The sequence below is a fragment of the Protomyctophum parallelum genome (genome assembly GCF_964188405.1).
Source record: "Protomyctophum parallelum genome assembly, chromosome: 11".
NCBI classification, from domain to species: domain Eukaryota; kingdom Metazoa; phylum Chordata; class Actinopteri; order Myctophiformes; family Myctophidae; genus Protomyctophum; species Protomyctophum parallelum.
The window spans coordinates 51,893,463-51,909,358 of NC_139707.1; the positions used below are offsets into that span (position 1 = coordinate 51,893,463).

At 41.4% G+C, this 15,896-nt stretch overlaps 2 protein-coding genes across 2 annotated transcripts in view; one reads left to right on the forward strand and one right to left on the reverse strand.

Annotated features, from left to right (window-relative positions):
* Nucleotides 1-4,847: 4,847 nt before the first annotated feature.
* LOC310867084 (uncharacterized protein) lies at nt 4,848-14,477 on the reverse strand (the record flags this gene model as incomplete). Its single annotated transcript, XM_083776879.1, has 10 exons — nt 4,848-5,176; nt 5,305-5,469; nt 5,844-6,008; nt 6,256-6,357; nt 6,444-6,558; nt 6,976-7,067; nt 7,155-7,272; nt 7,842-8,189; nt 8,570-8,663; nt 14,296-14,477. 10 exons carry the CDS (start codon nt 14,475-14,477, stop codon nt 4,965-4,967), a joined length of 1,593 nt encoding a protein of 530 aa, XP_083633005.1. The 3' UTR covers nt 4,848-4,964.
* Nucleotides 14,478-14,525: 48 nt separating this feature from the next.
* Nucleotides 14,526-15,896, forward strand: part of LOC310867085 (matrix metalloproteinase-15-like) — a gene marked incomplete at both ends in the record, with an annotated part of 29,356 nt that continues 27,985 nt past the window's right edge. Inside the window, one exon of the mRNA XM_083776880.1 lies at nt 14,526-14,637. Within this exon, the coding sequence (XP_083633006.1) occupies nt 14,526-14,637 (112 nt within the window). The remainder of the gene's footprint in view (nt 14,638-15,896) is intronic.

The window sequence follows — 15,896 nt, forward strand, 5'->3', positions numbered from 1 at the left end:
TTGGGCAACCTTTTATCAACACCACTAGTCTGTCATATAGAACATGCTCATTAAGAGACTACCTGACAATATACAGTTATACACCCACTCTAAAATAAATGAACCAAAAAAGGAAGCACATACCATTAGCTGGGCAGAGCCCACAACTCTGCTCTCATTGCCGTGTTTTTTTATTTTGGACCCATAGTCCTTGTTTTTTAATTGGCCTTCTTTTACTAAGAAAGCCTTCCTTTTAAGAAGGCTTAAAAAGCATGTTCCACAGGCCTTTTTTGCGGCATTATTTTCTGCCCCACAGTGGGGACAGCTCCGCTTCTTGGGTTTGGTCATCTTCTAGGGAGAAAATGCATGAAACAAAAATATATTAGTTAGACACATACATGAGCTCAGTTCTGCTTAATTCATGCTCGTCGTATTATGGCATACTAGAACACTGGCCGTTAAACTCAGTCAACCCGGGCGTACAGCTGGCGCCTGGTGGAACTGCTCAGCCTGGTATTCCTAAAACGTAGCCCAAGTAAACGATGCTTAAACCTACCTTATGCCTAACCTTAACCTCAGTAAAACTATGTCTAACCTTATTTCTAACCTGAGGCTCAGTTAAACAGTGCCAAAATCTAACCCTATTACTCAACTATGCCTACCCCATGCCAAAACTTATTTCTAACCTTATTTCCAGTAAATCAAATGCAGTAATACAACAACCACTCTGGTGTTGCTTACTAAAGAATTGCATACATTCTAAAGAACAATCTCACCAAGTCTGTGGGGGGGGGGGGGGGGGAAGAGAGAGAGAGAGAGAGAGAGAGAGAGAGAGAGAGACAGAGAGACAGAGAGACAGAGAGAGACAGAGAGACAGAGAGACACACAGACACAGACACAGACACACACAATGAATTAATTCAAACTAATAATCTCCCTACGGTCATTCTGTAGCGTAGGGAGAGGGTACATATGGGGCTATAGTGAATGATATGAGGTTATTATGAGCCTTTTCCTAGATTCAACTTTAGCTTGGAAATCTCTAAAATTCAACACTGTTGAATGTCTGTTCAACTAGGTAAGAGTGCAGGCCATACACAATTGTACATGCATACACAATTCAGCATCTTAAAACCTATTTTCAATGTATCCCCAAAGTCGAGTCCACCACACCAAACGCAACTAGTTTCTTCCAACATGTTCACTTAACAGGCAGCATACATGTATTCATCATCTCTAATGTAAAAAACAGACAAAGTAAATGCACTAAATATCATCTTACCTCCAACGTAGTTCCAAGTAACTTCTTCTTTATTCTTTCTCACTTCTTTCTTTCTTCCTATACTTTCTTCCTCCACTCGCTGCTCTGTAGTCTGTGATTAGTGTGGAAAGGGCTACCAGACTAGTTTATTGTGTTAGTATGAACCGCTTCCCAATTGGCTAATCAGTCAATTGGCAATATTGTCTCTCTCTCTCTCTCTCTCTCGTGTGTGTGTGTGTGTGTGTGTGTGTGTGTGTGTGTGTGTGTGTGTGTGTGTGTGCGTGCGTGCGTGCGTGCGTGCGTGCGTGCGTGCGTGCGTGCGTGCGTGCGTGCGTGTGTGTGTGTGTGTGTGTGTGTGTGTGTCACTCAATAACTCAATACCTCAATGTTACTGTTAATGCATTTATGATTATATGTCAAACATATTATCACACACACACACACACACACACACACACACACACACACAGACAGACAGACAGACAGACAGACAGACAGACAGACAGACAGACAGACAGACAGACAGACAGACAGACAGACAGACAGACAGACAGACAGACAGACACACACTGACCAAAAAAGGTCATTTTGGGGCATAGAAAGTACCCATTCAAGGACGCCCACATTGTTGTGGTATACTGTATATCAATTTGGTGTCCATTGACATGAAAATGTTTGAGAACCACTGCTGTAAATACTGAGGAGGTGCCCACATTTTAGCATAACCTAGATATATGGTCCAGTTCTCCACCAAGGACCCCTGAGAGTCAAGGGACCAGGGTCCCTGGGTCCCAGCCCCACTGGCTCATTGGGTAATCCATCTGTCTAGTCTTGTGTTCGGATAGTGCTCTTGATATTTACATTGGTTGAATTGCAATAAGCCTAACTGTCGGACCTGCAGTTTGCTCCTTTGTGTGAGAATGGTTTAGCCCTGTCATAGCCCTACAAACTGACTTCCAGCTTGCTATGCATATTTCTGAAAAAGATTCCATGAAGGTGGCATGAGGGTCTGGACCCATGAGGATCTGTGCTCATAGCCTGCACCCTGCACCATGCAGCTCATCGGCGTTCACCAGAGAACACCACATTTTGCAGACCTAGACCATTGGCACCTTAAGCTTGTTCTTTTCACAGATCAGGTTTACATGACCAAATGTGACAGGCGTGAAAGAGTCTGGTGTGACTTGTTTGTCAAATTGGCAGTGTTGATTGATGGCCTGGGCAGTGGGCACGGTTGCACAGACCTCCACATGTTATAGCGAGCAGTACCCTGACTGTTGTTGGGCGCAACACAGGCTAGCAGGGAATTGCACCAGTGTAAGTTAGCACAATCACTACGGAGTTTCAGAGTAAATTCCTGGATGACAAAGACATTGATGCCTTTGACTGTCCCTCTTGTTCCCCTGACCTTTGGGTGCAGACAAGCAAATTACATTTGCATCTTACTTTAGTACATAGCATGCTCAAATAGAACAGATCAACAAGCTCTCAACACATTGCTAGATAAAAAAGGTTTTTCCTTCAAGTTGTACTGCTTGAAGGAACTTGCAGTCTTGAAAAGAAAAAAGGAATCGAAGGCAATATAATCTGGATTGATGAGCAAGGCAAATAAAACAGGACCTACACGTTTTGACCAAAAGGTCTTTGTCAGGGTCTATCTCCAACACATTGCATTTTAAGATGTTGATAGCTTGTAGATCTGTTCTTTATGTGACAACATTTCACACTGGGCTCCTCTACACAGCTGGATGGATGGACAGCTCATAGACAAACCATGCAGAGAACAGAGAACTCTAACTCTAACTTATTTAATGCAGTAATACCTGCATAATAAGTAATATAATAATGTATATTACATTGATATAATACTAATATTACTGGCCAACAATGACTATGTTGGTTTGTTTAGTGAGAAAACAATGTTGCAAATAATCAGGCAACCTCCCCATAATAATTTGGGTACCCCTGACCTGGGGGGCCTAACTCACAGGTTGATAACCAGTGTTATTGTACTTATGTACATTTATAAAACTAACTAATGTAAAGTTTATATCTGGATAATAGTCACACACAAATTATAATTCAATAATTGTAACTACATTTGAGTTAGCCTGACACTCAGTCTGAATTTTCATTTTGTTTCACTTCATGGACAGGACATATATTATTTAATGGTAGCGATTCAGGTCTGGAGCCAGGCTACATCATATTGAGTCTTAGATTTAGGAAAATCTACTGTAATAATAATGATCAGCTTTAATCCTGATTATAATCGCCCTGTTGATACTGTACATATATTCATTCATATAGTTCAGGTTGATACACTGTACCGTATATGCTTACCCTGATATAGTAAGTTGAAGGCCTGCTGACACTGTACATGTATACATTCTCATATTCGCTGATGGGAGTACTTCATCTTATAGGCACTGTATTCAATGGACCTCCATTGTTCAATGTCAGTTTTTATTGCACCATCAAAGATAGTATCATGTTTTTAGGAATATTTTATGAAAATTATGTAAGCAGTAGAGAGGAAACTATAAATTATGAAGGCCATGTGCATTATCATATAATACTCTCTTGAAGTTGATAACATTCTTGCGAATGTGAACCAAACAAATGCATACATGGTATGCTGTGTGCATTTTCCAGAGATCTTTAAACGATCTTAAAAAGGTGTAAAATGCGTTGGAATTCTAGTCTTCATCTGGCAATATATCTAGCCGCAAATTCCCAGGCTTGTACCCCTACAATGTTGAGTGTGTCTGGCTAACGGTTCCTCAATTCTGCTTACTTCCCACGACTTTGAGCTGGAATACCATGTTCTCCTGCTCTTATGACTACAATGGTATAGCTGAGGATGAGTGGAACCACCTGGGGACATTTTGCATCTCCCCACCCCAGTTCACATCCTCCTGGAATGTGGAATGTCCATCTTCCGATCAGACCATGATGTGTCCCATAGGGGTTTCATTGTAGGCTACTGTTATTTATTTTTCATGACATTGTCCCTCTCCTACGCACCTGTCGTTTAGGAGTGCAAAAGCCTTGCTGTTTACCGTAGGCTACAGGAAAGGTGATGTCATCCAACCATTTCTCTCAACTGAGTTAACATAAGCTTTTAGTAAAAGTATTATGCATTTATACCTTTTGTGATCTTCATGGTAATTGTTTGGCTTCATATCTTGGCCAGAGTTGGAAACATTAAATTGTAAGACCAAATATAAAGGCAGTATGTGCAAAAATATCCTTGAATTAAATTTGTTTTTACTGTGATATTGCAAAAAATATATAAATAATGCATCAGAAATTACAAGCCATTGCACACTTTATTTCTCAGTACTCTCCATTCAAGATTTACAAGTAGTAGAGATCAAATAAGAAAACAAATACTGAATATTTAAAAATACTAGCCCTGCCTCGTTTCCTTTAACCCATTCAGGACGGGAACCCCTTTTGGTGTTTTAAGCATCGTTATACTTTAGCTATTGAAATGTAGCAGATCTACAAGCTCATAGCATGGCTTCAAGCTTGTAGATCTGCTATTTTTGAAAAATCTTGAAAATGTAGCTCCGTGAGGAAAGCAAAACAAAATCCACAGAGTTCCAAGGAAGAGCTACAAAAGGTAATTTGTCCCTGGTATAATCCCACCGGTAGGTCTGAGACCAGCCCACACAGTCCGTTGTCAGGCCGCTCAACAGTCTGACAGTAGCTGGGTGTCCTACTCAACATCAGAGTCAGACGATCCGGACTCTGAACTATAGGCGCACTCAAGTTCTTCCAAAATGTCTACTGGTTCAACAAGACTGTCGTCGGTTGCGTTCATGACGTCTATGTAGAGCTTCCTCACGCGCCTCTTCAGATGTCTCAGATGCATCTCCTTTTTACGGATGAGGCACGCGAGACCCCTCCTTGCATCCTCTGGTAGATGTCCTAAACAAAGGAACAATGTGTCACTCACTATATAGGGATGAAACACATCTTTCACACCATAATCATAACCTCTTGAAACATGACATAAAAACCAATTAGTAGAAGTGCACGTTTACTTTGCCACATACCTTCACTCTGATGGGGAGAAAGCTCTGACAATACACTGGCTCTGGCCTTGAGAACATTCCAGTGCTGCCTCATCTCTCTCACGAGGATAGACTTCTCTTCCTGAAGCCTGCGAACTGCCATGCACTGATTGAACACCTTATTCTTGGTGCTGAAATCAACAGACCCTGTAATACATAGATATGGAGGGTTGAGAACAGTGCACAAAGACTGTAGATGCATATATCATTCATGTAATCATGTATCAGTATTCAATCATATACATAACAACTACATGGAAGAATACATACAGGACGTTAACCTCTTTACCCATTTAGACCTCTGGTTTTGTATCTCTATGGAAAAATGTGCTCTGAACAGCACTTCTGGGCCCAATGGGTTAGACCCAATTAATTGTTGAGCGTCCCTCAGGACTCTACTAGTAACTATCAGCTGTTTCCACTCTAAAATATCCAATGGACAACCTTACAATGGGACAGACATGTCAATCTGCTATTTTCCCAGTATACAGACACTGGGGTTTAAGTGGCTAAATGCATACCACTTTGTGAAATTTGCCACGGCCAAGGATGCTCTCTGTCCAAGATAGTGTCGTAGCACACGGTTTGCTCAGGAACCAGGCTGTTGTACTCCTCCACCATGAGCTTCAAAGCGTCTTTCTCCTGCAGTAACTTCCGGCGGATTCTGTGACGTCCTTTGTTGCTGTCTGAGAAGAAAAACAAATTATTGCTGGTTTCACACGCTTGGCTATGCCTACGAGCAGTTTTCTGGCATTGTGCCGATTTCCATTGCCATTGAAAACCATTACATAAAAGGCTGACACAGACATAACTGAATGTTGTGTGAACCAAGCCTAATATAAGACAGAGAGGCTGTAACTCTGCCCCAAACACATTGTACACAGTCAGAGAGGCTGGGACTGTTGTCAGAATAGGCCTAAAATGTTAACTTACCATTTTTGTTATAGATGCGTTGCTTCCTGGTTTTGATGCTGCTCGTGAAGGCCTCAATCTTTCGACACAAAGTCTGCAGCGTGCCTTGATCTTGTGTTTGTCCTGAAACACAATGAATAACAGTGTGAATTTTAAAAATGAATAAATATTCAGATTTTTATATCAGACCATGTTCATCATGTTCTTACCATCTGCCCATTCTTTTAGATCTTGCACATACTCTTCAACATTGTGGTCTTGAAGTTGAAGTTCTGCCTTCAGGCTTTCCAGGTCTGCCAACTTGGTTTTTAAGACCTTAGATGTCTGAAATTACAAACAAAACCATTACAAAGACAGAAACTCATGTCATGAGTTCTGTTTTACAATAATTGTATTTATTCTGCATTTGAGCCATGGACCACCATTTGATGACATTTAGTCTGTCAGCCCCAAGACTAAAGAAAATTTTGTTATTGTTGGATAAGATTTTGTCCACAATGCCATGCTATATTGATGTGGTACTATAGGAGATAATGTTATTAAAATAATGTAAATGCAGATGTTTAACACAAAAAATAACTCAATTGTAAAAGGGGTCCCATATGGGGTCCATTTGGTTTCATTTTACACTCAATTTAGCTGGGGACCACCTGGGAACCCCCTCAAGGACCACTGGTTGGTTATACATTATGCAAAGTGCACATGAATGCACGCATGTATACATGAAATAACAGTTTCTACCTTGTGGTATCTTTGGGAGAGTGACTTGGCCATGTTGTCACGTTTGTGATCGTTCCAGCTCATGGCCAAAAGGGTCAGCATGTCATTGCGGCCTGCAAGTACACAGAGAGGAGTTCTGCAACAATTCTTACAATCATGTTATTCACACTACACTATACAAATGTACAATTATACAGCACCTTCTTTGGACATATGCTTCGTTGTTACGGCTATCCTGGAGAGAAATGCATTGCATTGTTCGACCTCTTCTCCAAGTGTCGAGCCAGCACCGTCCTGGTTTCCCCCGCCCCATTTCACCTGGACAGAGATAATACGAAACCTGAATATCAATTGCATTCATAAAAGATGCTTTTACCAAGACTCAATGGTGCCATTTAATTAAAAAGAAAAAAGCCAAATGGACTGCCAACTAGCACAGGCAGTTAACCCTAGAACACCATCACTGTACAGCAATACATATCAACTTGAGGTACTCTTCTTTAATATTTCATCATGACGTTTCACAAAAAACTGAAACAAAAACATTGGGGGTGTATGGGATTTTTCTCTACCACTCTATCACTAAACACGGGTGAAATTCACCTGCCTGTAGAAAAAAACAGGGATGTGTGCAGAGAAACAAACCTACCTTCTATGATGTCACTGAGCATCATGAAGGTACTGAAATACCCACCTCAGACATCAGCAACATTATGAAAATTACAATAATATAATTGTCTGGGTGAAAATTAACCGTGTGTTCTAGGGTTAACAAAGGTGAAAACGCTAACTGCCTTGACAGCAGTAGATCAGTTACTCATTACTTGATTGTCAGATAATGTATAGGATTGACCACCATCTTATAATCACATATCGTTTATACTAACCTCACATTTGTAATCATGAGCCTTAGCATGGAGAACCGACAGGAAGGGCCGCATGTTTTGAAGGGGCTGGAGCTCTGGACAGCAGGCACACACTTTTTGCAGGTACGGCCAGTACTTGCAGGCAACGTCCATACAAAAGAATTTTATGTCATACTTGGATGCCATCTGGTGCTGTAAGAACATGGGGTATGCATATATTTCACCCCTAAACATGTTCAAGGCAGCCAGCAATACCCCATGTCTGCAGACAGCCAGTTCTAGGCCCTCCTCATCGACACGACTCCTGGACCGTTCAGACGTTTCTCTGGCTGCCGACCACTCCCCACCACAAATACCCCTTCCAGGGACCTACATGGTAAAAAAGATTAATAGATAAAAGATCTTACCATCGGTGAACAATCAGATATTTTGAGGTAAATGTCACAAAAACATGGCACTACTTAACCACTTAAACACTAGGATCTGTATTCTGGGAAAGGTTTTTCAGAAGACCGTTAATAAGCTCAGCCATGTTATTGTTCAGTGAAGATATTATACAACTTTACAGTGACAAAAACAGAGAGCTCGTCGATTGTCTATTTTCAGTGAATATATTGAATGTAGAGTGAAAACTTTAAAGCCACTGGTATAGAGAGCCCTCCACTCAATAAAGAAACAGGATTTAAGTGGTTAAATTCCATGACAATTATTGACTTAATAATCAGATAGAAGAGCAAGTCTGCAATTACATGTTTGACTTTGCTGTGGATATCACCAACAAATTTGGACACGTCTTCATCATTGGCGATGAATGCCCCCTCAAAGATGGAATGATCTTTGGATCTAAAAAAGGAGATAAATTTAAGATGTTATAAACTCCAAGTTCAAGGAATTGCCAGACTGTAGGATCTCTCAAACATTCATGGTGGTTGGGGGATTCAGATTTTACAGGGGCCAGTTTCGAATTGCAGCCGTCCGTAGGTGCCATTTCAGAGCGGTTTTGAAGGAGTCAAGGGATTCACATGTCTTAATGACTGTTGGTAGGGCGTTACACATTTTGGTGGCATAGGAGCGAAAATAATGTAGTCCCTTGTTTGTGCCGAATCTGGGTTGTACATGGTTTGTTGCACTCCCTCTGGTGTTGCGGGTTTGGACTTCGTTTACATTAAGGAAGTATCTAGACAGGTACATGGGTATCTTGGTGGTGTATCGAATCTTGTGGACCAGACCCATTGCAAGATGCTGTACTCTGTCGTCGACCCTAAGCCATCCCAGCCTGTGGACAGGGGTGAGGTGGGTTCAGGGGGTGAGGCCAAGTAGGAGCTTGACCAGTTTGTTTTGGGAGGTCTGGAGTCTTGTTTTAAGGGCCTTTGAGGTGCTGTGGTACCAAGAGGTGCATGCATAGTCGAAGAAACCTTGTACGAGGGCTCCTCACGCTACAGTACATATGGGTTACACTGTGTAAAATGTACAACTGATTATTTTGCCATTCATTGATATTAACAGTGTGTATGTGTACATTACAATACCTTGCTGTACTGTTAAAACGATAATGTTTGCGGTTCCCATCAACGGAGACAGCAAGCATTGCTGGTGTGCATGCAGGACAGCAAAATGGCTCCTCCTTGCAGAGGGAATCAATCTCATGCCGAATATGAGCCCATTCAAAAAAAACTTTTTGAAAGCTGTCGGGTGAAATTTTCCCATCCTAGAAAAACAGCAAAAACAACGGTTTAACTTTAACCCATTAAGACCTGAGGATGCATCTGTGTCACCTTAGCTTTGAACCAATTTAACCATCATTTTATACCTTACCTGTTGAAATATAGCAGATGTACAAGCTCATAGCACGGCACCAAGTGCCGCTCTATGTCTGAGCTATGTCTGATTTTTTTATTGTTAAAATGTGTGCAAATCTTTGAATATATATTCTTTCACCGCAAACGTTTTTCCCTCCTTTATAAACAGGTTTAATGGTTGTCTAGAAAAACATTAAAAACACCATTGACAATGGTCAGAGTTTAATGTTTGTTTTGTCACTAACGCAAACATTAAATGCCATTAACAATGAACAGAGTTTAATGTTTGTTTGGTCTATCACTGAGCAAATCGGCATATCATGTATGTTATCGCGATGATGTAAGATGATAAGGGTTGGTAAAGCGCCCCCCCCCCCCCCCCCCCCCCCCCCCCCCCTCTTCACGTGTGATTTTTAACTCAAATATTTGCTTCTTGGGGTCCCTGGAACAACATATTTTCAGATGGGGGTCGGCGGCCGGATAAAGACATTTTTGGGGGTCCTTGACAAGAAATAGTTTGAGATGTTATGTTTTCAGAAAACTGGATTTAGAAGACATTTTGTAGAATCTGAAATCAGGTCTTAATGGTTTAAGAGAAATGTTCATATCCAAACACTAATCATTTTACAATGCTTGAAGAAATTAGTATACTTACACGGCCAAAGCGAAGAGTCCTTCTGTCAAGCCCCCGTAGAAAAGCTTGAAGTGACAGCCCTGGTGATGCCATCTTCATCTCCTCAAAGGTGTAAAACAAGTCTGTTTCATAGACTGTTGAGAAGTTGACGGTGGCTGGCCAGTAGCCATTTTGCACAAGGTCATTCACTCCTGCATCCCACGTAGTCTGGCATCCCTCGCAGGTCAGATGTGGCATGCTGAGATCATACCGACCTACAAATAACATACATTCACTGTAATGTTCCCACTGCCATACAAATCACAGGGCTGACTTGGTAGGAACTTAGGAAGTCTAGGATGGGCAATGAATAAGTCAAGAGACGGATAAATAAGTGTTAGCCCCCCCCCCCCCCCCCCTCCCTATTTCTTGACAGAGCTATACAATAGGGAAACATATTTTTCAAACAGAGCAGAGGAAATCCTATATGTAATTACCATTAATTGTAACCAAAGCAACGTCCTTCCCTTTGCTGACCTTCAGCATCTCCGGTGGACAACCACAGGCTTGGACAGGCATCTCAATGGGCAAGAAACGCACTAAAAGAGAGTTATGTTAATTAATCATTAGTAAAATCACATAAAGCAGTCTAACGTTCCTTCACCAAGTTATGTCAATTAACTAAACTTTTTAAAGTCACTCATTAACGGGCTGCTCTTCAAACTGCAACATTATTGGGACCGCAGGTCACATTTTGTATGAAATTGAGCGTTTCCCGTCAGTCAGTCAGTATTCGGATTGTGTACTTCTAAGTTACTTTGGATAATAGTGTCTGCTAATGTAACTTACCACAGTTTCTAATAGCCATTCCAACAGCACAACTGGTTGGAGCTAATGGCCGGAAGAAACCATCAGTCATGCCATCCCGGTTGTGGAGAACGAGCGCCTTGTTGTGCCTGCTGATGTCGCATTCAGCACAGAGGAACGGGCACGGGAGGCAGTCTCTGCACCGGACAGCTGCCATGTTGTTCCGACACTGGCTGCAGATGCGTGTTGCGGCTGTTGCCACATTCTCCTGTGCCAAGATGCTGTTAATCAGGGATGGTCTCAATGCTCTCCACCTTTCGAAGAAAAGTGCGTTGCGGGTGCTCCAATCCTCCGAAGCCAGTGGAGCTCTTTGGGGTACATATTCTGGCTCATCATCAGAGCTACTCTGGTACTGAAGCAGATCTTGCAGAAGACATTCTATAGGAATTGCAAAACAAAGACATGGACTAGTACCAGTACTACATACTAGGCCAAATTATTTTGCCTACCATTTGAATTTTTTTATACAAAATAACATTTTTGTTTTTAGATAATTATATTGCAAAAGTGTTAGATAACATTGTGAATGATGCTTGGCAATCGGCCATCCCACAGGTAAAAACACAAGACTAGGGGGCCATTTTGCAAATACAATAAACTGCATTATACACATTGAATGACCTACCATCAGGGACTGTCTCTGAAGCAGTCTCTGGATCAAAGCGTGCCTCTGTACTAGGGTGAGCAGACCTGGAATGGCATGGCTTATCTGTAATGAAGAAAAGACAGATATGTGAACACTATTTTTTACTTTATAACCACATTTGTTTTGAAAATTGCTGTACACAATTTACATTTGTAGATGTTCGGGATCAGACATACAAAAAGTTGAATATGCTTTTATATAGAACAGTTTTTATTATTTTCCCATTTGTCTTTTTTGGGACCAATGCAGATCCGCAAGCTCACAAAATCACACTGAGGTTTTAGTCAAGACCTTATTTTCAAGTGATACCTGAAAACCCCTTATTAACCCCTAATTCCTCCTCCAATGTAAGCAATCCTACACTTATTTAAAAAAAAAAAAAAAAACAACCAAGTCAAACCAATCAATTTAATATTATTTGGATTTAGTAAATTCATAGTGATGCACATATTGGCTGCCAACTTAATACTAACCCTGTCCAGATTGTCCCCGGCTAACTGCTGGCCATGGTGTATGTTGCCTTTTAACCACTTTGTTGAGACTGTCTCTGTACTGTCTAAATAGACTCTATACTAGTGACTTTTCTGTTAAACCTCTTCACTGAAAATCGACAAGCTCACAATGTGTTGCATTGAAGACATTCTATAGGACAAGCTCACAATGCTTGTCGAAGGAGGTGCATGGGGTACAAAGTTTGGGAGTTGTTATCACTTTATGGTAATCAGATCAGTGTAGATGTGGATATTGCAGGGGTGCCCAAAAGGTAGATCACAAAGGCTCTGCAGGTAGACATGCTCCGAAAAATACAAATGGAATTTGGAAGCGTCTCAGGTCCCAAGCTTCTCTAAAATGCACTATTTTAATCATTAAATAAATGACTGCCCGGTAAATGCAGGGTACATTGCGTTATTAAATTTGCACAAAGTGCATTTTAGAGAGAAGCTGGGGACAATGAGATGCTTCCCAGCTTCAAGAATAGACTTTTACCTTAAGGTCTAGCAGGCTTTGTGTCGGTGAGTAGTTACCTCGTTTAGTTTATTTGTGAATAAGTCAAGAGATACTAGGACATTTTGAGTTTGCTTTAGCTGAAAATGCTTACACTCACTTACCTTAAAAGATGTAGCGATGTTAAAATCCAGTTCAGTGCCGTTGTCCCAGTTTAAGTTGTCAATGTCCACGCTGTTGTCCAAGCCGCAAGCGTCGCCAAACAAAGTGTGTGTTGCCTTGTGTCCGAGCGATTCCATTTCCGCCATGAAACCCGCCCTCCGTCGCAGCCGCGCTCTGATTGGTCTGTGGAAAGCCGTAATGACATCACGGCTTGTAATACACGAGACGGAGCAGCGTGATGCGTGTGAGCGTGTGTGTGCGTGTGTGTGTGTGTGTGTGTGTGTGTGTGTGTGTGAGAGAGAGATAGGGGAATAAATTACTGTACTGTCTAACAGGCTATAGAATATAATTATAATATTCACGATGCTTTATAGAAATAAAATAATCATATTCTTAAAGCATTTCTAATTACTTATGGTTAAGTGGACTATTCTACTGTATAAGTCTATAGGCCTACTACACTAATGTTAGGCTATTTATTGTTACTTTAATTGCAGCACCAACAGCACATTATGACAATCATATAAATATAAAAGGCATGTAATAAATGTGACATGATTCATGTTATTTTTATTTAAGTATGAGTATTTATACGGTTTTATAAATACACTATTACTTCAGCCATCCGGCTTTCCGCCGGAGTGTTGTAAATTACCATAGCAACAACTTTATAGCCCGTTTAAAAAATACAATACACAACGTCTTTCTTGATAGAAGTGTTACCATAATGATACCGTATCAAATGTATGGACACAATGCTTGTGTTCATACAGAATATACAAAAGAACATTATAAGTTAAAATAAATGTTTGCCATGAGCGGGATTAGAACTTGCTGCTACATCGTGCAATAAATCCAGGGGCGTGCGCACCATCCGCTACACTACGAAAGCACAAAATTCACTTTGAGATGTGTACTACTAGGATATACAAATTGCACCGCGGCAGTCAAAAAAAAACAAAAACAAGAAAGAGAACCGATATATTGCATTAAATAACTCAAATTAGGTATTAAATATCTGGAATTAGGTATAAATTACTTGCGGGGGAATTTCAACCATATATTTTAATCATAGGCTATATATTAATATATTAACGTAAGTCAGCGCCGTTCATTATGCATTTCCAGAAAGTAGATGGAAGGGATCAAATTTATTCTCACTAGGGAAATAATCAAAACGGGATTTATAACGCAGGAACTATTAGAAAGTAGCTATATTATATTATATATTCGTAGGCAAGAAAGCCAGTGGTCACGTGACTTGACACATTTACCCCGAGGCCCCAACTCGTCTAACTAAGCAGATCCTTACCGTCAGATGTAAGACGATAAGGGTACCCTGACAGCCCTGCATAAAAAGACGAGTTGGGGTTGAGAACCTGTTGCTACTTATTAACATCTATCCTGTTGGCTGGTGATATCCAGCCGAACCCAGGACCTCACCTGAACGACAACGGCGGGCCGCTTCCCCCCCTCGGCGTACTGGACGTCCAACCCATTCCTATCGGATCAGCGTCGGCAGTGGACGAGGGGGTGCCTTGGCCGACATATCCATAATCGCCACACCAGGAGTGAACGCTCTTGGCGTGGGGCAATCGTCGCCGCGGGAGGCGCCGGGTGCGCATTATAATTCCACCTGTATCTGTGGCTGCTGTGACGGTGTGCGACGGGGGATGCTCGCCGTGTCCACAGACAGCCGTGGCTATGCCCTTGGTGTGGCACAGTCTCTGCCGCGGGACGAGTTGGGGATGCCGGTGGCGGTTTCACCTGCATCTGCGGCGGCAGGTGCAGGTGGCGCGGCCTTGTATTCCTTGACAGCCAGCGGCGGTGAGTACCACACAACCACCGGGACAGACTCATTGTTTAGACTGCCCCCCCCCTCCCCCTCATACAACAAAAATGTTGTGTCAAACCATGTGACTCCCATTGGAAATGCATTGTGAGCTTGCATCAGTAAATAAGTCTCATGCATCAGCTATAAATCAATCTGTTGTGAAGGTGTGAGTCAGGCCTATTATGGCTTCACTCACACCTTCACATCTAGCATACAACATTTACACCTTTACATCTAGCATACAACATTTACACCTTTACATCTAGCATACAACATTTACACCTTTACATCTAGCATACAACATTTACACCTTTACATCTAGCATACACCATTTACACCTTTAAACGCTAATCCACGCCTTTGTTTTTTCTCGGCTTGATTACCGCAATGCGCTCTTTTCAGGACTGCCTAAGAAAACAACTGACAGATTACAACTTGTCCAAAATGCAGCAGCTAGAGTTGTAACTAGAACTAAGATGAGAGAACATAATTATTACTCCAGTTTTGGCATCACTGCACTGGCTTCCTGTTGTTTTTAGGATTGATTTTAAAATCATTTTACTTGTCTATAAAGCTCTCATGGTCTCGCACCTTCCTACCTACATGACTGCCTGCCTAAATATGTCCCAAACCGGCCCCTAAGGTCTTCCACTGCTGGCCTGCTCGCTTTGCCTAAAAAAATGGCAACTAAAAAATACGGGGAAGCAGCTTTTTGCTTCTACGGGCCGACGGCATGGAACAAGCTCCCACTGTACCTTCGTCAGGCAGCCTCTGTAGACATTTTTAAAGCTCAGCTCAAGACCCACTTCTACAACATTGCTTTTAAGTGATCTTTTATTATTTGTTATTCACGTCCTCACTGTATTGTATTACTGCTTGTTTTTTAATGTCTTATTTTATCTGTTCTTATCTTTGTACCTCTGCCTTCTCCTGATTTGACACTGCATTATTGTCCTATTGTTTTAACTGCATGCCTGTTTTAATGCTGTTTTGTTTTGCTTTTGTTTTTATTATCTTTTCTGCTCTGTAAAGCACTTTGAGCTACATTTATGAAATGTATGAAAAGGTGCTATATAAATAATGTTTATTATTATTATTATTATTATTACATCTAGCATACAACATTTACACCTTTACATCTAGCATACAACATTGATGCATGCTAGATGTAAAGAAAGGGTTTGTTTACGTCTTGCCCCAATGCATTTCC